This window comes from Lottia gigantea (assembly GCF_000327385.1).
Source record: "Lottia gigantea unplaced genomic scaffold LOTGIsca_98, whole genome shotgun sequence".
In the NCBI taxonomy this organism is placed as follows: domain Eukaryota; kingdom Metazoa; phylum Mollusca; class Gastropoda; family Lottiidae; genus Lottia; species Lottia gigantea.
In genome coordinates this window covers 467,313-492,626 of record NW_008711162.1, presented here as the reverse complement: position 1 = coordinate 492,626, position 25,314 = coordinate 467,313, and the positions used below count along the sequence as shown (strand labels likewise).

The 25,314-nt window shown below is 32.5% G+C and overlaps 2 protein-coding genes across 2 annotated transcripts; both read right to left on the bottom strand.

Moving 5' to 3' along the window:
* Window positions 1-2,316: 2,316 nt before the first annotated feature.
* LOTGIDRAFT_135551 (hypothetical protein) lies at window positions 2,317-7,895 on the bottom strand (the record flags this gene model as incomplete). Its single annotated transcript, XM_009069060.1, has 14 exons — window positions 2,317-2,422; window positions 2,561-2,818; window positions 3,019-3,224; window positions 3,360-3,902; window positions 4,082-4,350; window positions 4,540-4,672; window positions 4,876-4,979; window positions 5,199-5,297; window positions 5,553-5,616; window positions 5,870-5,962; window positions 6,642-6,759; window positions 6,963-7,147; window positions 7,362-7,505; window positions 7,695-7,895. Coding segments are annotated over 14 exons (2,523 nt in total), but the record flags the coding sequence as incomplete, so codon positions are not given.
* A 3,549-nt stretch (window positions 7,896-11,444) lies between these two features.
* Window positions 11,445-25,302, bottom strand: LOTGIDRAFT_135499 (hypothetical protein; the record flags this gene model as incomplete). The annotated part of the gene is made up of 23 exons (XM_009069059.1): window positions 11,445-11,546; window positions 12,046-12,276; window positions 12,544-12,642; window positions 13,190-13,345; window positions 14,310-14,421; window positions 14,608-14,667; window positions 15,206-15,320; window positions 15,647-15,802; window positions 16,049-16,238; window positions 16,888-17,034; window positions 17,382-17,532; window positions 17,907-17,999; window positions 18,485-18,714; window positions 19,193-19,285; window positions 19,511-19,619; window positions 19,912-20,021; window positions 20,590-20,716; window positions 21,429-21,848; window positions 22,140-22,245; window positions 23,411-23,570; window positions 24,197-24,394; window positions 24,854-24,966; window positions 25,188-25,302. The coding sequence occupies 23 exons, from the start codon at window positions 25,300-25,302 to the stop codon at window positions 11,445-11,447; spliced, it is 3,393 nt and encodes a 1,130-aa protein (XP_009067307.1).
* Window positions 25,303-25,314: the final 12 nt, after the last annotated feature.

Sequence of the window (25,314 nt, the reverse complement as noted above, 5' to 3'; positions counted from 1 at the left end):
CGCTGACGATACGAGTGCTTTCTTCAAGTTTGAAGTGGAACTCGGAAATTTGGTTTTCAACCTGTTTGGTCATCTTTTCGGACATACCCTACAAATTATAGAAATTTCTGATGAATTTGTGATGATGTCTTAATATAATAAAACCTATACTGATATTTTTCGTCACCACATTTAAATATTTGCGCTGACTTGACAAAATTTGCCAAGGATGCTATTTTAGATTTGCTGAAGATGCTATTTTATTTTTGCTGAGAATGCTATTTTACTTTTGCTGAGAATGCTATTTTACTTTTGCTGAGAATGCTATTTTACTTTTGCTGAGAATGTTATTTTACTTTTGCTGAATTTGACTAGCTTACCTTGTTCTTACTGGCGTGTTGTAATTGAGCAGCAAGTTCCTCAGCTTCGGATCTAGCATGGTTTCTTTCCTTCTCTAATCTAAAAGAACAATTAAGATGTTAATGCTGACACTCGACCATAGTCACTGTTAAATATTATCTGAGTTTCCTATTTGTCATTTGCGGGACAGACCTAGATAAGCGGATGTCTTCATCAGGCCCATAGCTACAAGAGACAAGGGAGACTTCAATGAAAAGATTTGTACTTACTTGCTCTTGATCTTCATCAGTTGATCAATTTCATCGGACATCTCATTTGCAGATTCTTGCTGTTTCTTACGGAAACTGGCAATTTGGGCATCATGATGTAACTGATTCTCTTCCAATTCTCGTCTGAGTTTCAGTAATTCAAGTTCTCGTTTCTTGTTGATGTCAATCTGGGCAGATGTAGCACCACCAGCTTCATCCAAACGATCACTGATATCTTCGAGTTCGTGGGAAAGTTCATTTCGTTGTTTTTCAACCTTAGATCGAGCTTGTTTCTCAGAAGCAAGTTCCTCTTCAAGCTCTTCAATAATGGCCTAAAATCAGATCAATGGAATTGTGGATTTATCAATTCATAGAAATAGTAATACTGAATATTAAGTTATCAAGTTTATTATGAATGCTGCATTTTGAATATGATCTGGATATAATTTCCTATTCCTGAAAGTCACCAACCAGTCGTTCAGGAAATTTTTGGTTAACCAGTACCATTTGCTTACACCTGAATGCTTATTTTCTCGTCTCAAAGGCTGTAGACTCAAAATCATTGGAGTTCAGCAGATAAAGCCCTCGATTCTCTTTGATGGTTTCGATTTAAAATGCAAAGGTTTTATTATACCCTTCTTTTGACTACTTACCTGAAGTTCCTTGATTTTCTTCTGAAGTGAAGCAACAAGACCTTGTTCATCTTCAACACGGGAGTTGAGTGAGTTGATCTCAGCATCCTTCTTTCTCATGGTTTCTTCAAGTTCTCTTTTGATTCTCTCTAAATCTTCAACTGATTCCTGAGTCATCTTCAAATCTTGTTCTAACTTCCTCTTAACTTTCTCAACATCTCCTCTAATCTTCTTTTCTCTTTCCAAATTATTCTCAAACTGAAATTAGAAGAGGTTTATGATACATACTCACAGTATCGTAATCGGAGTCATAGCAACATTCGAAATCGATGCGCACAAAAGAAAATGAAAAATGGAAATATACGTAACGGTCAAATCGATCTGAATCTGAAAAGCTTCAAAGTTACCGATGATGAACAAACTGTTCTTTTGGTTGCGAATGTACCAATCTAACATATGAGTCATTAATATTTAATTAGTTGTCTTTCGTTATATAGTGGTAGAAACTGTTAAAATTGAGCACTTACCTCATCAAGAGATTGCTCCAATTTACTCTTCAGCTTGCTCAAATGATTGACTTTGTCTTCTTCAGCTTGAAGACTGTCAGATAATTTCTTGTTAGCTTCTTCCATATTCTTCTTGTCTTTAGTCACTTTCATAATCATATCTTCTTGTTTTGCAATTTCATCATTCAAGGTTTTAATCTGGTTATCCTTGGAGGTTTTCTCTTGCTCAGCCTTAACCAAGTTGGTCTCCATATCTTCAAGATCCTTCTTAAGGTCGTCGTTGGCCTTTTGCAGTTGCTTCTTAGCTTCGGTCAAATTACCAACGGCATCTTCTTCATCCAAACAACGCTCTTCCATTTCTTTAATTTGAGCTTCAAAATCAATCTTCTGTTTGATAAGATTCTCAACCTTCTCCTCGAATTCAACCACTTTATCTTGTTCAGTTTGGAGTTCTAAGAACATATCATTCTTCTGTTGAAGTAAAACTGTATTCTGTTCTTCAAGTTCCTTCTTCATCTTTTCACTTTTCTCCAGTTCAACCTTGGTCTTTTCAAACTGTTCTTCTTTCTGTTTCATTTCATCTTCAGCACGAGCAACGTTCAAGAGTGGTTTTACTTTGACGTACATCTTCCACCAGAGCCAGTTTCTCATAGCTAACCATTTACGGATGTTCTTCTGGATCACAGATAGACCGATTCTACAAGAGAAATGAATTATCATCCATCAGTTTGAGAGTAAATTTGTTAGTTTAAATTCTAAAGTTCTAATTTTCTCAAGTTTTTTTGTGTATCAAAAAAGACTCAACTGAGTAAGTAAAGATCTACAAAGAACTTACCTTTTGTCACACAATTTCTTGTAATTTCGTCGTACCAAGTAACCTCTGATGTGAGCTTGGAACATGGCGATGATAGAGCTTAATCTTTCATCACGAAGATCTTCAAGATAACCCAAAACACCAGCTTTGAAGAAGACTTTGGTGGAACCCAATTTGTATTCATTAGGATCCATCTCTAAAGCAACAAGAATTTTACCGGCAACAGTTTTTCCATCAACAAAACCATCAGGTATAGCATTAGGAGCTAGTATAGAATATCTGAAATAAGTATAATAAACGTTAATAACTGATCAAAATCATAAAAAAAATATGAGGGCAATACGAGTGTATCCGTTGAATTTTCTTTTACGTTGATTCGATTCATTTCCCAGAGCATCTTAAGAGCCAGTAATATCAACTGGTGTAGAGGAAAAAAACAACGACAAAGGAGCGTAATATGTTTATCGTTTAGAACTGACCTTTGCTTGAATTCAGAGTGAACCAATCTATTAGGGAATCCCTTTCGGCAAATACGGATACCTTCCAATACACCATTACATTGAAGCTGGTGAAGAACCAAATGAGCATCGACCTCACCAGGTTGTTTAAATTCATTAGGAATAATACAACGTACAAAATGAGGATGAGTACTGTACAAGTTCTTCATCAATTTGTTCAAAGATTCCTGAAAATAGAGGGAGCAGCATGAATATTGTAATCTTAATACATTCAGGTTTCCAATACTGAATTGATTTGTGATGATGATCAAAAATATTTTGCAATCTGCGTTTAGTTATTGATTTGGAGAGCAAATACTTACTCTGTGGGTAGCAGAGATAGTCTGGAAAGCAGAACTCTTCTTCTTCTTAGCAGGTCCACCGGAAGCAGCAGCAGGTTCAGAAGGAGCAAACAGAGTCTGGACCAAAGCTTCCTTGGAGTGCATCAACAATTCAACAATAGTTTCATTCAAAGGATCCTTGTTCTTTTCTAACCAAGCAGTAATACTGTATGGTACAGTACCAGCATAATGATGAAGTTCAAAATGAGCTTCACCCTTGACTTTCTTGCCGACTGGTTTACCAAAGTTGGGTGATTTACCAAGATGATTTTGGTAGAGTTTTTCCATGAATGATTTATCACTAGCTTTAGGGAACATACATTCTTCTTCAAGGATTGATAAGATACCTAAAGGTTTTTCAATCAAATCAACACAGGCCTGTAAATCCATACCGAAATCAATAAATTCCCATTCAATTCCTTCTTTCTTGTATTCTTCTTGTTCCAACACGAACATGTGATGGTTGAAGAATTGTTGAAGACGTTCGTTGGTGTAGTTGATACATAACTGTTCAAAACTGTTGAACTGAAAAAGAAAGATTTTGATCACGGATATGATATATTTAGACGGAAGATCATCAAGACTGTATCAGTGTGCTGCTCGAGCAGAGCTCTCTATAGTAAATGCTTGTCAAAATTGGATTAGAAAAGGTACTTGTAAGTTGAAACCACAATACACATATAATACACAGATCAAATACTTACATCAAAGATTTCAAAACCAGCAATATCCAGTACACCAATGAAGAATTGTCTTTTGGCCTTGGTATCCAAAGTTTTGTTGACACGAACAACCATGCTCTTGAACATACGATCATACAGAGATTTGGCTAAAGCGGATACTGAATATACAACTTGATCCTTGGTACGACCTTGTGTTACAAATTCTGTTCCGACCTTGATCTTTGGTTTCAAAAATCCTTTCAGTAAATCTTCAGGGTTGATACCCAAAAGGAAGGCGACCTTTTCAGCTTCTATAAAAATGAACCAGGGCACAAGGTTAATGATATGGTCGAATATGGTAATAATATGATGAAGTTACCGAGCAACTGTATGATTTAATAGGTCACTGCAAGTAGTTGCTTATTAGCTGTTTTTCTTTCGATATAGATCAGTCGGAATATTTAAAAATCTGTTAATATTACATAAAGACCATCACTTACCAGCATTTCCATCAGATTCGGCTTGTTCGCCTCTCTGTTTAAATTTCATTTCACCGAAATGGACGATGGCACCAGTACATTTTAAGTAACTCAACTTTTCATCTTCACTGAATCCCAGGACATCGAAAGCTTTCTGTAAAGTTAAGATTCATCTTATAAGCCAATCAATGACGTCGATATAGTTACATAAAGCAAGTACATGTACAGTAATTTGCTGGCATGAAATTCGACCAAAGTTAATTGCTAAAATTGTAACGCAATTTTGCAGTTCTTTGTTTTTAAGCTTGGGGACTTTCAGTGTGCTTCGTATGCTCTGTGTAATTCAGGATTACTTACGTCAGTATCTTTCATTTCCTGTGTATCATCAATACTATCAACAGTTAAACAACCTTGGTTGATAAATGAATATAAAGCTGGATCAGGACTGACCAATAATTTCTCTGTAATAAAGCACAGATATCATGAATAAATGTTATAGAAAAATAAAGTTGTGTTGAAAGACGGTTGAATGGTTACGCTAGTCTTTTTAATATTAATTACATGTCTTTGTTGCCACCACAGAGTGAATTCTCTATGGTTGACGAGCACGAACTTTGGCTGGTTTAAGCATTGGTCAACTTTGGTGAACTCGAATGCAGGCTCTTGGAAACTCAACTTACCATGATAAGCAGGAATAGCGTTAGATAAAAGTTGATAGAAAATATGGTAATTTCTTTCAGCTGGTTGACAATATGTTACTCGAGACTTCTCCAATAAATCTGTAAAAAAATTGAAATAGATCATTATAATGCTATAATTGGACGACGGTGAAAGTTCTGAATTACATACTTTATCGGGTCAGTCAGATTGATAATAACGTAAACTCGAAGTATTGGTAGGCACCTAGGTAAATTATGATATGCAATATGTTTCTGGCTTTCTGAACAAACTCTTCATCTGTTACAAGACTGCCGTCATTTGATCTTTTTCATATTGGAAGATGAATGAATTGATTTTTGATTGAAATTACTTACATTGTTCAATATCAGCTCCAGAGATTTTACCTTGGGTACCAAAATGGATACGGATGAATTTACCCTAGAATGAAGAAAGCAAATGAGATGATAAAGCAAGAAGAATTGTTATCTATATGTTATTCTTAGATTTGGTTAGCTGTGGAGGGTCATACTTGACACCTGACAGATTTTCGGAAGCATTGTAGATGAAATCAAAAATGTATCTCTTTTCGGAATTCACAACTATTGCTTCTAATTATTTATAATTGACAATGCAAATGCTATTGACACGGCTATCTTGCTACAATAAGGTAAGCAATATAAACAATACTTACGAATCTAGAAGAGTTGTTATTACGGGTTGTTTTGGCGTTACCGTAAGCTTCAAGTACTGGATTACATTGTACAATCTGATCTTCTAGTGTACCCTGTGGAAGAATAAAATTAAATAAAGCTATAGCTACTCCTTTATTTTCGATTCGCTTTGATACGTAAAGAGATAAATCGGGAATTATCATAAAGCCAACGGGTTTATTAGAATATGCTTAGGTCGTTGATAGCGTATTGGCTCAAAATGTTATGTGCTAAATTGGAGTTTTATATCCAAGCTAAAATATTTTTTACTGCACTGCCTGTTGTCTTTTTTGATAAGGTGTATTCAAGTAGGGTGTAAAACTCCATTCGGCAGATCGCATGAATCTATACTCAGTATGTTATTTAGTAATTTGGCTACTTTGTTCAACTAATTGCCCAGATTTTAGCAACTACTGCCAACGTTTGGGTACCAATCTGTTCGACACGTGCCGATGTTTATCTTAAACATAATACTAATTGTTTATCTCTGATAATTAGTATCATAATCTACACATCATTACACTATAATGTTGATTATATAAAACCACAGTGCTATATATTAATCTAACAATATCCAAATCTAATGTGGAAAGGACCATGTGCCGATGCCGGCATAACGAAAAATGTAATAAGAATGTTTCTTGAATGAATTGATTCACATTGTGAATATCCTTAAGTAGAAATTCAGTTAATATCATTAGTTCGTTTAGGAGCGAATTTCTTCTTAGTTTTGGTTATTCAAATACTTCTTACCTTTTTCTCGTCTTTCTTTTCTTCTTCTTCATCACCTTTTTGTCCCATGGCAGCAACTTGGGCAAAGTACATAATGACTTTCTTTGTGTTTTCTGTTTTACCAGCACCAGATTCACCACTGTAATAAGAACAGCGAAATTGAGCATCCCCGTTTCACAGTTAGTCTAAGCTTTGTCGATTTTGAATTCTGAGCATTAAGCTCATTGAACGTTTAACAATTCTAATTCTTGGAACTTTTGATGCCAGCATTGCTGTATACTATTTCTTCTCTATTTTTTGGATTTTGAGAAAAGGCAGCAATGTGGCGGCTAATATACTTACGTAATCAAAACTGATTGATTTTCACGTTCTTGTACCATAGATTGATAAGCATTATCAGCAATAGCAAATAAATGAGGTGGCATCTCCATCTTTCTTTTACCACGATATTTAGCGATAACACTCAATGTATAAATAGGTAATCTTTTATAAGGATTAATAGCGATACAAAATAATCCTGAATAAGTCTGAAATGATAAGAAAAAGCAAATGAAAATCAATGATATTGGTAGACAGCAAGGCGAACTATTTAATCCTTATCCTTTCAATATTTGTGAAAATGAAATGGTTGGAACCAAAACGCTGAATTTTCTTTTTCAGTTCACGGTATTTTAAAGTAATTTATTTTTATTAATTTCTATTTTGGGGAGGCTGAAGTGGGTATTCGGATTAAATACTTACATAGATAAGTCCTGATGTATAACGGGATCTTAAATTATGAAGAACTGAAGCCTCATTCAAGAAGGTCATATTGGCCATATCTTCGATTTTCTCATATTTTGGTGGATTCATTTGTTGAATTTGATCCTTCTTCACTGTTCTTTGCTGAAGAATAAAAAAAAATGTAATTTTCTTAATTCTAATACAAATAATTTTAATTGAAATTTCCATTTTGTCATCACCGTGCTTAAAAGCAAATTTACTCATTCTTGTACGTTTCGTTCTCTAAGATTTTTACTTACAACATGCATGTCGGATTCAATGTTTTTTAATTTTGCAAAAAGAAATATTTACCTCATTGTTGGTGGTAATTTTCACTGTGATTTCATCACCTTTACTACTAACAATTTCAGCTGGTAAGAAAGAGGCTTGAGGATCAGGAACCCAACAAGCTTTTTTACCATCAAATGCTTTAGTTTGTTCTTCCATCAACTTCTTTCTGTCTACAGCCAGATATTTCATATCGGGATCATTGGGATCGTAAGAGCCAGCCATCTTTGAAGTAAATAGTTAATAAATCCGAAGAAAAATTTTTAAGAGACCGATGTTCTGACAACCAACTGACTGAAATGAAAAATCATTGAGATGAAACCGAAGCATTCAAGTTTTGATGAAGCAAGAAAAATCTTCAGCTAGTTTAAAGAAAATGCCGGAAATTTTCATAAAAGAAGTCTCAGACCAATACCGCAGACAACTTAGTATCTGTACGTATACTTACACAGTGAAAGTCAGTTGTGATTTGGTTCTGAATCGGAGCAGTATTTATATGATTTGTCCCAACCACGGTTCCACATGTGCCAGAATGAAGCTCCTGTGCCGCCTTAACCTTTGGCCAATCAGATACTTGGTTCCTGTGACAGGGTATGTCCATTTATGGGAATCAGTTACGCCTCTTTAGAAAATAAGAATCCCATTGGTTCAGCCTTACTATCAAGTCAATCAGTCATGCTGTTTACGAAAGGACATAACCGTATATGGAAATAGACTCCGCCTATCTGATAGTCAGCATTTTGTGTAAACTAATCACAATTGGCACCGAAAATTAGTCTCAATTAGCAGAATGCATTATGAAGGAATTATTAGAAGAAACAAAATATTAAGATTTTGTGTTATATAATATCATGCAATCATAAATTAAGTAGACGTCTGACGAAGATAATATTTTTAATAGAACTGCAGAATGTATTCTTTAGTGCTGGTATCTTTATATTCAGACAGGGGGTAGGTGGGGGTGCAAATCTTATTTTATTGAGAATTCTCTTAAATTCACGTAGAAAAGCTACATTAATTTGCTCCAGTTACCAATATTTTGAAACTGCTCAATTCTGAATAAACAAACGTACAAATATTCGCTTTGTCATACAAGGCCGCATCCAACTTTGACGTTCTACCAAAACAATGTCAAAAACTGTGTCTTACGTTAAAATCTTATTAAAAAATTTCGAAAGCAAAAGAACTTCTTATAAGCTATTAATATTTTAATATTTGATATATAAAACATAAAATTATGCAGGAATTAGTAGTATTTTTGATAATTCAACCTTTTACCAACCGCAAGCACGGATGCACTATGACTGGCAATTTTCAAAAATAAATGTTTTCAAATAGACTACAGCAATTATGATTAACTTAAAGCGTAGATTACGGGACTAAATTTTGATAACTTTTATGCTACATCTATATTTTGTTTGTTTGATTTAAAAATTTTGTATGCAATTAATTTGGGATGAAATGAAATGAATGGAGTTTAACGTCCTACTTTTCTGCACCTTGTGGGCTAATGAAGACGGGCAACGCCATGCAGGGTGCGATGAGGGAAATTTTGCCAGGACAGCGGCATTAGCCTGCTCTTTTTCGATTTCCAACTGTCGAGGGATCTTTAACGTGCACAGTCTGTAGCGGAATAGCAATTAAGGGGATATTACTTTTAAACTAATGTAATACAGTGTGTCTAAATATGTTATCTCGTACGTATTCAAAATAAAATTTAAATGTATGTTATTTGCGGGGAGGTAATCGGGTCAATAGAAATATAATTTGAAATAAACACATTTCCCACCCAACATACTATGTACTAAATTTTGACCAGAAAATTGAACAATATGAAAGAAAATTTCAATTTAAAATTATTTCACCGATAAGGTTTTTTTATCAGCCTAAAGACAATCTAAGACTTTCAGCAGTAGTAGAACGGTGTTTCAGATATCATTAAACGAAAATTAACAAAATGCGATTCTGAAGCCATTGTGGTCAGGCAGAAGTTGTTCCCTCTCACCACGCCCTCCCCGCTCATAATCCTTTCTTGGTTTTAGGAATATTAAACCAATCTGCTTTCCCACTATCAGCATATTGTATCGATATCATGATTGTATTAGGCACAGTAGGTGATCTCCCTTACATAATACCATTAAAGAGTATTAATAGATATTATATGGCCTACTGTTTATCTTAAGACTAATAGATTAATATATCCATTCTACCATTAACATAATATATTATGTTCCCTGTTGTTATATACAGTTTTGAACATCATTTGAAAATACAAAATTACTTGGATCTGATCAAATTCTGTATTGATGAAGATGGGAATTAATAGCTCACTTTTAAGAGAAAGTTCATTATCAATTCTTTTTAGAAAATACCAAACTGTGCGAATCTCTTTTGGCAAATTCCACGAATGACAGATAAGCTTGTACATCCGGCCCTTATTTCTCAAAATAAATTTGTTGTCCACAATGTAAATAGTTTAACGTAAAATTCGAGGATTATGTGAGAAACAAAAGGGCCTGGCCGTTCAGGTCTACTCTTGTTAAGCTCCACGATATTAAGCAGTGGCGGCGCAAGCCATCCGACACTTGGGCACAAATAGAGGACAGACTAACAAAATGGTGGGGGGAGGGTTGAACAACTAGGTTTTTTGTATCCAAAGTAGGACTGTTGATTTCTTTCTTTGCAAATCAGACAATTTCAAAGACCTGTGAAATCTCAAAAATGTGTTGGCATCCAGCGCTCTAGTGAATTAGAAGGCAATATGATGAAGACAGAAAACATTTTTTGTGGATGATAATTTATTAAAAATATTCTTTCATTAGACAAAACATTTTACACACACCTAATATACACATTTGGTTGGATTTCCCTCGAGACATTTTAATGGCCTAGCCTAGCGCAAGTTTCCAAATTTCAAGTTCAAAATTTCGCCAAAATTCTAATGCCTATTTTTGTAAGGTAGCTTTGTCAAATTAAAATTTGTCCAAACTTTGGTTCCATAATTTATTACCTTAAATTTGAAATAAAGTTTGGACAAATTTTAATTTGACATAGCTACCTTACAAAAATAGGCGTTAGAATTTTGGCGAAATTTTGGCCTTTTGAAATATAGCCACTTCAAATTAACCCTTTGACCTTACTAAATGACGTCTGCTTTAACCAATCAAATTTCTACTCTCTCCAGTGCTAGAATTTTAATTGGCATAAAAGACAAAAATTAACTTGAAACAATGTTTTGTAAAACATTGAAGGCTTGGCATAGTTTTCCATATAGACAATAAAATAATGAGAATACACATTTGACTAGATTAGCACTTTTATAATAAAGATTCATAAATAACATTAATATACTCTCTCATACATACATACATATACATACATAGTTCTCTTTCTTGTATCATTATATTATACAGATCTGACAATAACTGACATATACACTACAATAGGCAATTAACATAGTTTAATAATCTCTGCCAAACAAAAGTGATATTCCAATTCTATAACTTCAAGTAGCCAGCAGTAAGACATTTTTATGGTAGTCAAAGACTCAAAACTGATATACAATTGTTCAAGATATTTTTGATTATAAATTTTTGCTCTTCAATTTTCATGAATATATGGTTGCTTACTACTTTACACCAGAAATAGCTGAAATTCATCTGATAAGGCAAATAGTCCAACACCATATCCAATAAGATTGTATGCAATAGTAAGAACAACAATAGGCCATGTATATTTTATAGGAATCACAGTCAAAACTAAATGAAGCTGCAGTTAAAATGTAATGGAACCAGCTGGTAAGTAATTGTTAACTTGTCTATAATATCTAACATCATTCATTAATCTATGTACATTCTGAGTAAATGTTGGTAAATCCTGAAACATAAAATATTAAACAATGCAATAGATATTTGTAAAAGATGTGTGGAAGGGGTTTTAAATTTTTTTTTGTCATTTCAGGTCAGGGGTTCAGGAATGACAGAAATAATAGGCCATGTTTATCCTTCTAGAACACCTGATGTCATTCTATTCTGGTCATTATGAAATCAGTTTCAGAAATTAATTGAAATATAATAGAATTCCATGTCTTACTGTTCTGCATCTCATTGCATAGTAATGTCGCAAATGGAAAACTGTAACAGTTGATGTATATTTTTTCCATTTCCATTTGTCAGAGGATATTAGAAAATTAGAAAAATAGGATAAGAAACCTCATTGATCTTTCCCAGATTATCCAGACCCATTTACAGCTGGGTTGACTAGAATAACAAGGAAAGATTTCTTTTCAAGATAAACAGGCTTTCATATGCTGTCCTAGATTAGAACCAACGACCGCCATTTATTCCACATTAACAAGCAAATGACAAAAACTTACCTTATCTATCTTGAAATTTTGGCTTAAGAGAGTTTTTTGATTCACATCCAGTCCATCACAACTATTTAGAAACTGTGGTAAAAACCCAGTATAAAATCCTTCAAAATCTACACTAGCCATATTATAGACTGTTATTACAATTTCTTCTTGTAATAAATCATGAGATTTCACAACTAATGTTTGTAATAATACATTTAAAAACTGGAATAACATCATCTCTTTAAAAATTGCCTGAAATTTAAAGTTTTACGCAATTACTGCACTACTGTACAATTGTATGCTAGTTTTTTTTATATATCAATTCATTTCATTATAGAGCAATATCATTGATATGTTATTAAGCCTATAGCAAATGGAACGAGTTTTAATACTCTTTCCCACCTTTTTGAGTATTTTGCAGTTTAGAAAGCAAGCACTTAACCTTCTGGGTCAGTTAGACTCTATGGACACTAAATAAAAAACATTTTCAAAGATTAAATTTGCTAATTAAAGCCCTACCTTATTATATAGTTTCCATTTAGTATTGAGTAGTTCTAAAGATTCTAAATTCTGTTTAAAGATTGTAATATCTGGTTGTAGAAAGGATTGACCATATGCCTGAAATCATTATTTAAAACCTTTCAAATTCTATCTCTGGAAATTTAATGTTTGTTTTAAAGAAGAATCCAATCTTACTCAAATGAGATGACAATTTCGTTGCGTTATCGTTATTTTGTCTGTCTGCAGGTCGCGTATTGTTGACGTTCATTTCAACCAATCACAGCGCGTCAAGCAGAATCTGTGTCTAAATACCGACGGAGATCTACGTCCTACTTTTCTGCACCATGTGGGCTAACGAAGACAAGCAACGCTATGCAGGGTACAATGAGGTAAATTAGCTTGGTTTTTTTCGATTTCCAACTGTCGAGGGATCTTTAACACAGCCTGTAGACGAGGCCTTGGTTTATTGTCCCATTCGAACGACTAGACACTTTTTCATGTCAGCCCTGTCTTACTTACGTCACTGACAGGGGAAAACAAGGTTGAAAAATACGAAGGTATCATCTCGACCTATGCCGGGCAAGCGTCTAACTCACTGACCATCGCGGCTCCCATTAGAAATATGAGAGACACATTGCAGAGTAAAGACTTATATAAACATTACCTGCATGATAGCTATAAATTGAGGCCCATTTTCTATATCTTCAGAAGGTTTCTGTATAGTTGATAACACTCCAGATTTAAAAAAATATCTCCAGTTGTTATTTATTATTTCAAATAATAATGTATATAATACACACTTCATATCTGGTGATGGCCTCTACAATATTATATATTACTTTTATTACAGAGCTGTTACTCGTAACACTGACAACAGACAGGTATTGGTATAAATTTGTAGATTAATGCGCTATGCATTAATACCTCTCAGGAGGCAAGAGTCTTGGAAATTCAGTAAGAATGAGAGCTGTTGCTTGACAAGTTCAAGTATAAATTTGTAGATTAATATGGAAGGCAAAATGGCTTTTTATTCAATGTTCATTGCTATTTCTTAATTCTTAATTTTGAAATTCTTATCTCTTAATTTGCATGCTTAATTCAACACTTGTTATTGAAATTTGACATTTTTATACAAAAATCATAATTTGTACTGAAAATGAACATTCTTCGATAAGTATTTGATTTTCCAAGTATTGAGTTAATAGAATTTTTGCCAAAAATATCCTCAAATACAAATCTACAAATACAAATCTAGCTTAACATATCTTCAAATACAATACATCAAACACAAAACTCTACCAACAAATGTTCAAATACAAATCTCGCTCAACAAACCAAACATATATCTAATATATTTGTAGGTCATGATTATGACTACAGATGTTGCTGTACAACCAACATAAACCAAGATATTTTCAATGACAAATGTTGAATTAAGCATGAAAATTTAGAAATAAGAATTTAGAACTAAGAATTAAGAAATAGCAATGAAGAACATTGAATAAAATGCCATTCTGCCTTCCATAGATTAATTCCCAACTGTTACCTATCACTAAAGACCCATGCTTGAAACTATAGCCCTATTTGATACCCTATGTATACCACTTTAGATGACTTTGGTACACATCTCAAAAATTCAGTATCAATAAATGCACTTCCGATATATTGAATTTTTTTGCATTTTTATTTAGTTTTATCACGTCTAGAAAACTTTCAATTGCTCAATATATATGAGAATTTCTCACATGAAAATACAATTCTAAAATTATAAGATATAGACTTACTGGAGCTACTAAAGGGTAAATTTGATCCATACTAATAGTAATAATCTGTGGTAGAAAGGATTTAAACTGTGATCCAGGTTCTTGTACTATCAATACTAATATCTTTAAAAATCTACAAAGAATAATAATACAAAATAGTAAAAAGTGAGAAATGCCTTTGAATGCTACTAGAAAAAACTAGTTTTAGTCATTTAGCATTTTTTAAAAGTTTGTCTGAAAACAAGGCCTTGGATTTTTTTTTTCATTTTTACTCTACATTAATAAATTTCAAATTGATGAATACAATAAGATAGCTTACTTTTCTATCACTCTAAATGCTGAAGAACTTTCTTCATGAATTGTCTGTGCTAAATGTTCTCTGAAATAATTAACTTCATCTAAAACAAGTATAGAGCTGAGAAATCCTGTTTTAGAAGCATATCACAGAATCTTAAGATATTTTATATTTCCATTAGACTTCCAAATAATATCTAAGATAGAAGATCTATGAATGACATAGGACAGTTTCTAGGCCCTAAAATTAATTGTCTATTACTTCCTTAGTTGTGGCTCAGTTAGTTAGATGCTTGCTCGCTAATTGGGGCCTAGATTCGATTAGAATTTAAAATCGGTTTTCCCCTGTCAATGATACAGATCAGTGGCTGATAAGGACAAAGCCTCAAGTTATTTTGATCAAATAATAAACTGAAGTCCTGTGTGTTACAGTCAGTGCATGTTGATTCCTCAGCAGTTGGATATTGAAAAAGCAGAAGCTGCTGTCCTGGCAAACTTTCGCTACTTTATACTTCATAGTGAAGTTTATTCTCAAAAGCACAATCGGGTGACTAAAAGTAGGACGAAACACTCCATTTCAATTCATTTTGTTTAAAATCCCTTTCAAAATATACAGTACTTACTTAGTAAATAGATTCATAAATGTTTGAATAGCTTGTTGTGTAAAACTGACTCCCATCTGAACACGTAAACCTTGAAATAACGCTAGGAAAAAACTCATAATACTCTCTATTACATCTGAAATACATAAACATTTGTATATAACATTCATAGAGAACCTCGAATCAAAATAGTTTACTTAAGGAAAAGTATGGATAAATATTGTTGTATTTAAAGTTTGGTGTAAATTAACAGTTTTGTTGTATATATAAACAGTTTTTTTGTATATATAAACAGTTTTGTTGTATATATAAACAGTTTTGTTGTATATATAAACAGTTTTGTTGTATATATAAACAGTTTTGTTGTATATATAAACAGTTTTGTTGTATATAAACAGTAATAATCTGGTTGATGTATATATAGTTTTGTTGTATACATATAGAAAGCGTTGGTGTACTTACCTGTTTGTTGTATATAGACAGGAAATATACCTAAAGTAACATGTGTTATAACTTGTAATGATTGAAAACAGATCTTTTTACTCTTGACAACTTCACCAGCTATAGATTCTATCCAATCTTCTAACATACGTAATGTCTCTTGTATCACTCTTATTGCTATAATACACAAATACATTATTTATGTGTTTATCATTACTCATTTCATTATAATTGCTATAATACAAAAATACATGTATTTATTATTACTTTTGATTTTAATTGCTATAATACATAAAAAATACATGTATTTGTCACTCTTTAAGGTGCTTTAAACTGTTTTTTTCTTGCATTACCCAAGGGCAATTACTCAAAAACCTTTAATCAAATATCATGTCAAAATTTGTAATCATACAGTAAGCTAACCTTTATTATACAATGTTTTATTTTCAGCTAATAGTCTGGTATCTTTCAGTTGTAAATAATCAGCTGATAATTGATTTACAAAGTTTTGATGTAAGGCAGCTCGTTTCTCCCAATCTTGTTCTGATTCAGCTATATTTAACCATGGTAATAATAAATAATGTGACAGTGATCTATAGACTAAATGCTGGACCTACATAAAAATATATCAAATTATAACATTGGATCAAAATCTACTGTCTCCATGCTGTGGTCTAATTAACCAGATTTTTCCCAAAATTGATATGTATTTTTGAATATCAGCTTCAAAATAGAAGTGATGGTCAAGGATTGGCTGGACACATGGAACTAATTTTAAAGTTTGTTTTTACAATGGCAATTTTAAAATTGGTCGGTATCTTATAAATTTATTACTCTCAAGTTGTCTTATTAGGATGTGTATAAAGGAAAGTACTTACATTTCGTGATAACTACCCTGACTAGAGGCTGTATATAATGTAGATAAATTACTTACATTTTGTGATAAATGTATATAACTACCCTGACTAGAGGCTGTATATAATGTAGATAAATTACTTACATTTTGTGATAAATGTATATAACTACCCAATAGAGGCTGTATATAATGTAGATAAAGTACTTACATTTTGTGATAAATGTATATAACTACCCTGACTAGAGGCTGTATATAATGTAGATAAAGTACTTACATTTTGTGATAAATGTATATAACTACCCTGACTAGAGGCTGTATATAATGTAGATAAAGTACTTACATTTTGGGATAAATGTATATAACTACCCTGACTAGAGGCTGTATATAATGTAGATAAAGTTCTTACATTTTGTGATAAATGTATATAACTACCCTGACTAGAGGCTGTATATAATGTCATCATACTAGGTATTTCTAATAAGAAACATGGTCGAACTGTAGTTGTTATTGATAATAATAAATGAGATGCTGAATGAACTACTTTCTCTGGGATCTGAAATATTTGTAACATCAAAAATAACCTAATAAACCTGTGGTGATATTGTGCAATTCTAACTTATCTGAAATATCTAGTGCCCAAAATAATTCATCTTTATTCTTTAGGGATACTCAAAATGAAAGTGTTTTGAACCAAATTCTGCCCAAAACACAGGGATTGTAATATCTTCCATGCATAATCATCTTTTACTCCGCTGAACAGCCCAAATGCATACTTGTTAACAACTGTCTGTGATTTAGATTATCCTTTAGGACGAATGAGAACTGATACTTGGGCAACTCATGAGCAATTAGTCGCTAGCAGATAACAATCCAACTTGCAATTTGTCTGGTGTCACTTACTTGTTTATTAATCATAGGAGCTACAGATGATAAGATAGTATTAATAACATTATAGAATGGCTGGTTTGTTTCATTAGGTTTCTGAGTCTGGGCGTAAAACTGTACCAACCAATGAGAATAGGCTTTAGTGGCAGCTAGTGCTTGAGCATGTCTACAAATATTAAAAGACCAATTCATAGCATCATATTGAATCATTTTGAATAAATTATAATTTAAAATTCTTGCTGATAAAAAGCAATGGGTAAAATCATGTAAAGTTCAGAAAAAAACTTGCAAAAAATGGGAATTATACCAAATTTCTGCCAATAATGAATAAAATTGTTATACTTTTAATTTAGTAAATAGGTCTCTGACTATAGAAATGGAATGAAAGCTTATCATTAATTACATTATCATCTGCATTTGAATGTGGATAAAACCCAAAATTTTCAAAAGCAATGCAACTTCAGTGCCGTCTTGAACAGTATAATTTGTAAGCTCTATCTCTGATTATTGGTAAACTACAATAAGTTTATATGTACCTACACTTGTATAAAATCAGGCTGGAGAACAGTTTGAGCTGTAGACTCTACTTCAAATAATTTATTAGTACTACCAATAGATGCACAGGATACTAATCTATGAAATATAAAGTTATATTATGAAATAATACTCTAGTTTTATATCAGGAAAGGCAACATATATTTCTTATCCTCCAATGCTCAAGGCAGTGAAATAGATAGACTAAGTGAAGGGTATTCACTGAATCTACTCAAAATCCATAGTTTGCCATTTTGAGGTTGATTTAGATTTTGAATACATGTTTAGAGTTTTCAGAAATACTAGAAATGTATGAAAATTACATAATTCTTTCAAATATACTTCAAACTAGGAATTTCACTTTCTTTTTCTACATACATCACGCAGTATCAAAAAAAGACGAGTCGTCATTTTACGTGGATAATTATGAACACACATGAATTTGAAGACTCAAATTTTGACGCCAAAGTGTGAATTACTGATTAGCTTAGCTTAAGAATTCCCGTTTCTGAGACTGAGGTACAATTGATCAAACAGCTAGCAAAACTGTCCCTTTAATTGAATTAAGACGATCTAGGACTGACCTCTCCACTAAGCCTTGAGAAATAGAACATCTTTCAGAAAATTTCTCTCCTATAAAATGTTCAGCTAATCTGCCTGCGGCTTGAAATAAGGACGACAAATCTCTCAATGTACAGTGAAGTCTTCTGCATTCATTTTCACCAGTAATAGTTAATCGTCTCCCTTGGTTACCATTGGTTACAAACTGTCCCAGTTCAGCATAAATATTCACTGCCTCACTGAATGGTTCCCACTGAAAAGAGAAAAATCGATTGGTGAGTTCTGCTTGTTGGGGATTTATAGATCAATGTTCAATAAAACAAGTTGGCACAGAGTTCAGAACACGTTCCGCATTTTGCTGAAAAAATTGTAGGTGCAGACAGTATTCAAAATGGTGGAAAATTTTGAATGTGACATATCCCCTTACCCTTCCATTGGGGCAGAGACGGAGCCTGTTCATAACTCTCCAATCGACACCACCCTTGTTGCTAGTAGTGAAGGGGTGGAATATGGAAATAAAATGGCCGCCAAAGTAATTAGAATATTAAATTGCATTCTCTAGTACCCTATAATTTTGAAACGATATCTTCATCGAGATTTTGGAGCGCTGGAAACTAAGCATTGTAATATCTTGTTGTCAAGTCACAACGGACATGATTTTGAATTAGCCCCAACTACGCCACACAACAGGAAAGTACTTGACAACTATGCCATAAGATCATAATACTTACAATTAGTTGAAATGTTTCAGCTGGTAATAGCTCTGACACTTTAGCTACAACTTCTAATGATTGCCTTAAGAAATTTTGCCATTCTGTTTCATTCTGTAAAAGCAACAAAACTAACTCTTCATATTTAAAGGTAAATAAATGATATGAATAAAGATAAATTCTGCCTTTTTTTCATTATTCATCTAGTCAAAAATCTTATCAACCTCAACAAAAGGCTCAATAAATTATCATTGATCTCATTTCGTAAAGAAATTTACAAATATCAAGGAGACAAAATTGTAAGAATGCAACTTAACATATTTGTCTAAATTCACTTACATTATCATCTAATGATTCATCATCTAATTCTTCTAACTGTGATTGATTATATCTGAACTGTAATTTCTGGAGTATATGTGATACTAATGATGTTAAGGCTTCTTTATATCTAAAATACAAAGTTGAAAGATCAGATCGGGTTGAGTTTGATTTTCAACTGAATGGCGTGAAATCAAATGACTACACCTAATGAAGATGGACCAGTGCAGAGTGCAATGAGGGAAATTTTGTCAGGGTATTGGCATGCATGTATGCATTTTGATAACAAAGACAATTTCAGGGCATCACATCTAAAATACCCCTTATCAAAGTCTGTAGTGCTTGGAAAAACCTGTTGCAAATCAAACCCTTAAGTCTCAAATACAAATTTGAAGTAGATCAGGAGTAATTATTATTATTACCTGCCAATAACAGAATCAGTAACAGATGACCTTTCTCCTAGTTTAGTTAATAAATAATCTAGAAATGTATTCCATATCTCTAAACAATGATAATAACCTTCATGACTCGGCTGAAAAAAAAATCATCATTCACTCAAATTAACTAAAATCACAAATGACCATAATGCTACATCTTAAGGTGCGGGCACGCGAGCAGTCATGGCGGGAGACTTTTGTCTCCAAGTCCAATCTTGAGTAAAATCTCGCGTGTGTCCGTGATCCCACGACAAGATTATCACGTTCTTGACAGGATTTATAATATCAAATAAGTTTGATAATTGTCTCTGATAGTTTTATCGTCTGCAAGACAGACTGTCATCATCCAATCAGATTTATTTTCCCTTCAATTGCATGCTCCACAAGTGATTATCGACATGGTGGAAAACATCGACTGGAGATTTTTGTCTCCTCGTCCTGCCTGTGCCAGTCATTGAAACTCAAGACAAGACTCTAATCGGCAACAAAAGTCTCTGAACAAGATCGCTCGTGTGCCCGTTCCTTAAATGTAAAAATTTTGTGGATAATTTTGTTCAAAAAAAAGCAGTTCAAGTCTCTTCATGTTTGTTTTCTTTTCTTTTTTAAAATTGCCAAAAAAAGTAGTTAGCAGCGCCACCTAAAAATATAACCAAGGAAAATTACCTGTCTAAAGGTATATTTAAATAAAAGAGCTAAAAATTCGAGTATAGGAAACTTGGCATTATTTTCAAATCTTCTTAAATGTACACTAACAAACAACTGTAAAAAATCTGTAAACTTCTCAACATAACTGTAATAATAAAACATTACATGTTATTATTAATGACATCGCTGGACATATGATGAAATATCTTTAGGGTTTTCAGGCAAGCTAGGCTATTTTGAATCTATATCAGTTATTTCCAACTAACCTTATGAATGTATATGACTTATATTTTACATTAAGTGTCATAGAATTATGCAGATTCCATAGGTATATGAGAAGGCGAGCTTTCCCAAGCTATGTGTTGCCAGACAGCTTAAACACTGATACATTAACTTTATATAAAGCATAAAGGATGTTCTTTAAAACAGCCTGATTCAAGTGCAGATATTTATGTTTCTTTTATATTTTTCGGTAGGTGATCCGACAAGATTGTTAAGTATTTCCTGTTCAAGGTCATATAATAGTCAACCAATCAAATCATAAAAGATGTCCTAACTACATATGTATGTAAAGAAAGAATCTCTTTAGATTATAGATGGCAAGTGTAGTAACCTGCAATGCAGAAAAACCTTAAACAATCTAGGTGGCACTAGATTTCTGAACAGTTTCTGTCTGTTCCTATTCTACCCCCCAATGGTATGAAAGAAATATATTTTTTGGCACACATGGAACATGTTCTGAACTCTAATCCAACTTGTTCTATTGTTCTGTTGATAATATCAATTGTGCAGAACTCACCAATCAAGCAGCCTTCTAGTGATTAATATATTTCTTCAGTAATTTGTATCTTTCTTACCTTTCATCAGATTCTTCTAGACGATTACCACTAGATGTACTACTACTTTCTTTAGTTAACTTTTGTAGCAGGGAAAATGTCTGCTGAAACATTTGTACTAAAAAATCTTCAAATTCTTGAGGCACACAATTTTTGGCCAAGAGTTCGTTGATGCAGTTCATAGCCAACACGCCTAAATATTGGGCATTGACACTTGCGGAAGAGCTGGGACTTGAGGCACGTACATTTCTCACTTCACATCCAAATCCAGCAAAATGAAAGATGGTGCTGAGTAATTGAGGTGTTATAGTAGATGATAGAGGTATCCAACTAAAGAAATGGGCTAAACAGTTTAAACACAAAGAACATAATTGTTTGGCATTTTCATCTAATGGTGGTAAGGCTTCTAGTTGCACACCTCTACCTGAGGTCTTGAACATACTGGACATATCTGAAACAAACGAAAATTTTGGAATGTTGAAAAATTAATTCGAAGAGTGATATCAGGTGCTCTTCACAAGTGAAAATGACTAAAAGTATTCCATAGTGTTGGAATGATTAATCAGTTAACTGAAAACTAGGTCTGATTTGAAAGTTTTAAAAGTATATCAGAAGTTGGGAGAAGGGTTTCTTAGGCAGTTAGGCAGAAAAGGTAAAAAAAGAGTAATAATAGAATGAAAATTTACAAAAAAAGAACACTTACCAGATCTAGCAGGTGATGAAGAAAATAACAAAATGGCTGATTTTCTATGGGATTCACTTTCACCATGTGTAGGTGAGGGGGGTGGAGTAGCTGCTACTAAATGATGATGTTTCTCTAATACTGATTCTAATATATCTGAAATACAATAATAGTAATACTGATTCTAATATATCTGAAATACAATAATAGTAATACTGATTCTAATATATCTGAAATACAATAATAGTAATACTGATTCTAATATATCTGAAATACAATAATAGTAATACTGATTCTAATATATCTGAAATACAATAATAGTAATACTGATTCTAATATATCTGAAATACAATAATAGTAATACTGATTCTAATATATCTGAAATACAATAATATTAATACTGATTCTAATATATCTGAAATACAATAATAGTAATACTGATTCTAATATATCTGAAATACAATAATACTGATTCTTATATATCTGAAATAACTGATTTATCTGAAATACAGTAACACTGATCCTAATACACCTGAAATATCTTAAATACAATAACACTGATTCTTATATATCTGAAATAACTGATTTATCTAAATACAATAACACTGATTCTAATATATCTGAAATAACTGATTTATCTGAAATACAATAACACTGATTCTAATATATCTGAAATAACTGATTTATCTGAAATACAATAACACTGATTATAATATATCTGAAATAACTGATTTATCTGAAATACAATAACACTGATTCTAATATATCTGAAATAACTGATTTATCTGAAATACAGTAACACTGATCCTAATATATCTGAAAAACAGTAATACTGATTCTAATATATCTGATATACAGTAATACTGATCCTAATATATCTGAAATATAATAATACTGATTCTTATATATCTGAAATATCTTAAATACAATAACCCTGATTCTAATATATCTGAAATTTCTGATTCTAATATATCTGAAATTTCTGATTCTAATATATCTGAAATTTTTGGTTCTCGAAATACTGATTTTAATTCTGAAATATATCAATACTGATTCTAATATCTGAAATACAATAATACTGATTTTAAATTATCTGAAATACAACAATACTGATTCTAATATTTGAAATACTGATTCTAATATCTGAAAATCAATAATATCTGAGTCTAAAATACTGATTTGATTTCATCTTAAATTTTATCGGGGCTGGAAAGGGGCTGATAAATGAGGCTCCACTGTATACTCCATTTATTCATAATTATTGAATCTTCAAAATGATAACAATTTAAAAATCTATGAAGCGCATAAATCTTTCACTTACTATTAAGAAGACCTAATACAGTGGGAACTTGTAATAATAATAACTTATTTAACTCTTCTTTCCTTGCCATACTTAAATCTTCTCTAGGTGAGGCTAGTTCTTCTGATGCTGTTTGTAAAATCATGACACCTAGACTAACTGTGTCTGACTGTTGTACTAACTACAAAATATCATCACTATACTGAATAAACATAAATCATTAAATGACATCTAAAAGAAGAAAGTCCAATATCAAAAAAGCAAATTTATTTGGAATGTACTTTATCTTTATGACCAAAATGAAATTATAAGTTACATATCCTACTTTTTTGTTCCAGATTGGGCTAATGAAAAGTAAAATCTATTCAAGAACATATTAGCCTTTTTTTTTCAATGCCCATTTGACAAGATATCTATAATGTGCCCGGTCAATGGCCTAACAAAAATTATATGTCTTATTCTCTCAATGAAGGACTTCTTGACGCTATGCAATTCTCTACCACAATCTAATCAAAATTTTGTCAGACTCCATTGTAAATTACGAGATTTATACCAAAGTCACATACTGGTGACTTTTCAATCTATTTATAACAAACAATCATGTGCTACTCTCCTGCCAATCAGAATCTCTTTTACAAGCAGGCATTGGCAGTCCCTTAATCTCATTGGTCTTTGGATTCCGCTATCCCACAATTCATAGTTGATAATTAGACACTATTCTGCATGACGCAAATCTTTTTTGATTACAATGGCGATTGGAGACGGACGAAAAAAAAAACAATTAAAAGAGCTGGATATCAGACCTACCTGTAGTATACTGGGGAAAAAATCAGGATAAAAATGAGGCCAATCAATTCGACCTATATCTACTACTAGTTTAATTAATTTATTACGAATATAAGATGGTACTATGGTATGTTTCTCTAATAAATACTGGTTAACTGTATTTCTCAGTTCCAGTTTATCATTAACTGATATACCCAACCATTGACGATTTACCACATTCTGAAAAAAAAAATATCACTTTCAGAGTGGAAATACAATATCTGGAATCCTCTACAGTTAAACAATAACATAACCTTGGAGGTGACAGATGTTATTAGCATTCTCACTCGCAGTTTGGCAATATAAAAATAACTGCATGGGAGAATGTTTATAAAACTCAGAAACTTTCATCACTTCCTTAAGGCATGTTTCTATTTAATTGTAGACAAATCAGACATCAGATTATGATCATTATAAAATGTGATAGGGATAAGTAAAAGTTGCCTCTGCCAACTGGTCAAATGGATATATATATTGTAATTACGGATATCTAAAAGTGAGCACAAGCAACTAGTCAAAAAGATACATATATTTCTAAATCCCTACAAATACATAAGAAAATGGGTACGCCAGCATGTCAACTACTAGTACATTTGGGTTATTTACTACTTTTTTTCCCTATAAACAACTAATATTTACCTCTAGAAGGCTCAAACAAAACATCATAACATACTCATTCTGTGTATTAGCCATAAAATATAAACAATGTCTCCATGATTCTTTAGTTTGACCAAAATTATTCAGCACAGCCTCTAAAATATCAAAACAAATGCAGATGCTTTAAAATAAAAAAAACAAAAATTTGCAAGACAGGGTAAGCACTTCTTTTGAAAAAGTTGCTAAAAATATCTGCATTTGTGTTATGACATTGTTTATTTATATCTTATAAATTTATATCAAAGAAGCTTACATCTCAGAAAAAAACAGGATTTGAGATCTATATAAAGCTTTGCATTAAAACATAAAGATATACCGATTTCTCTCTTTCTTTCATTGCTGGTTCTTCCATCAAAAAACTCTGTCATCAGAGCCTCTAAGGCTCTCAAGGAGTTTTCATCAGAAGCCTGAAAATTACAATCAAAAAACATTATCAAACATTG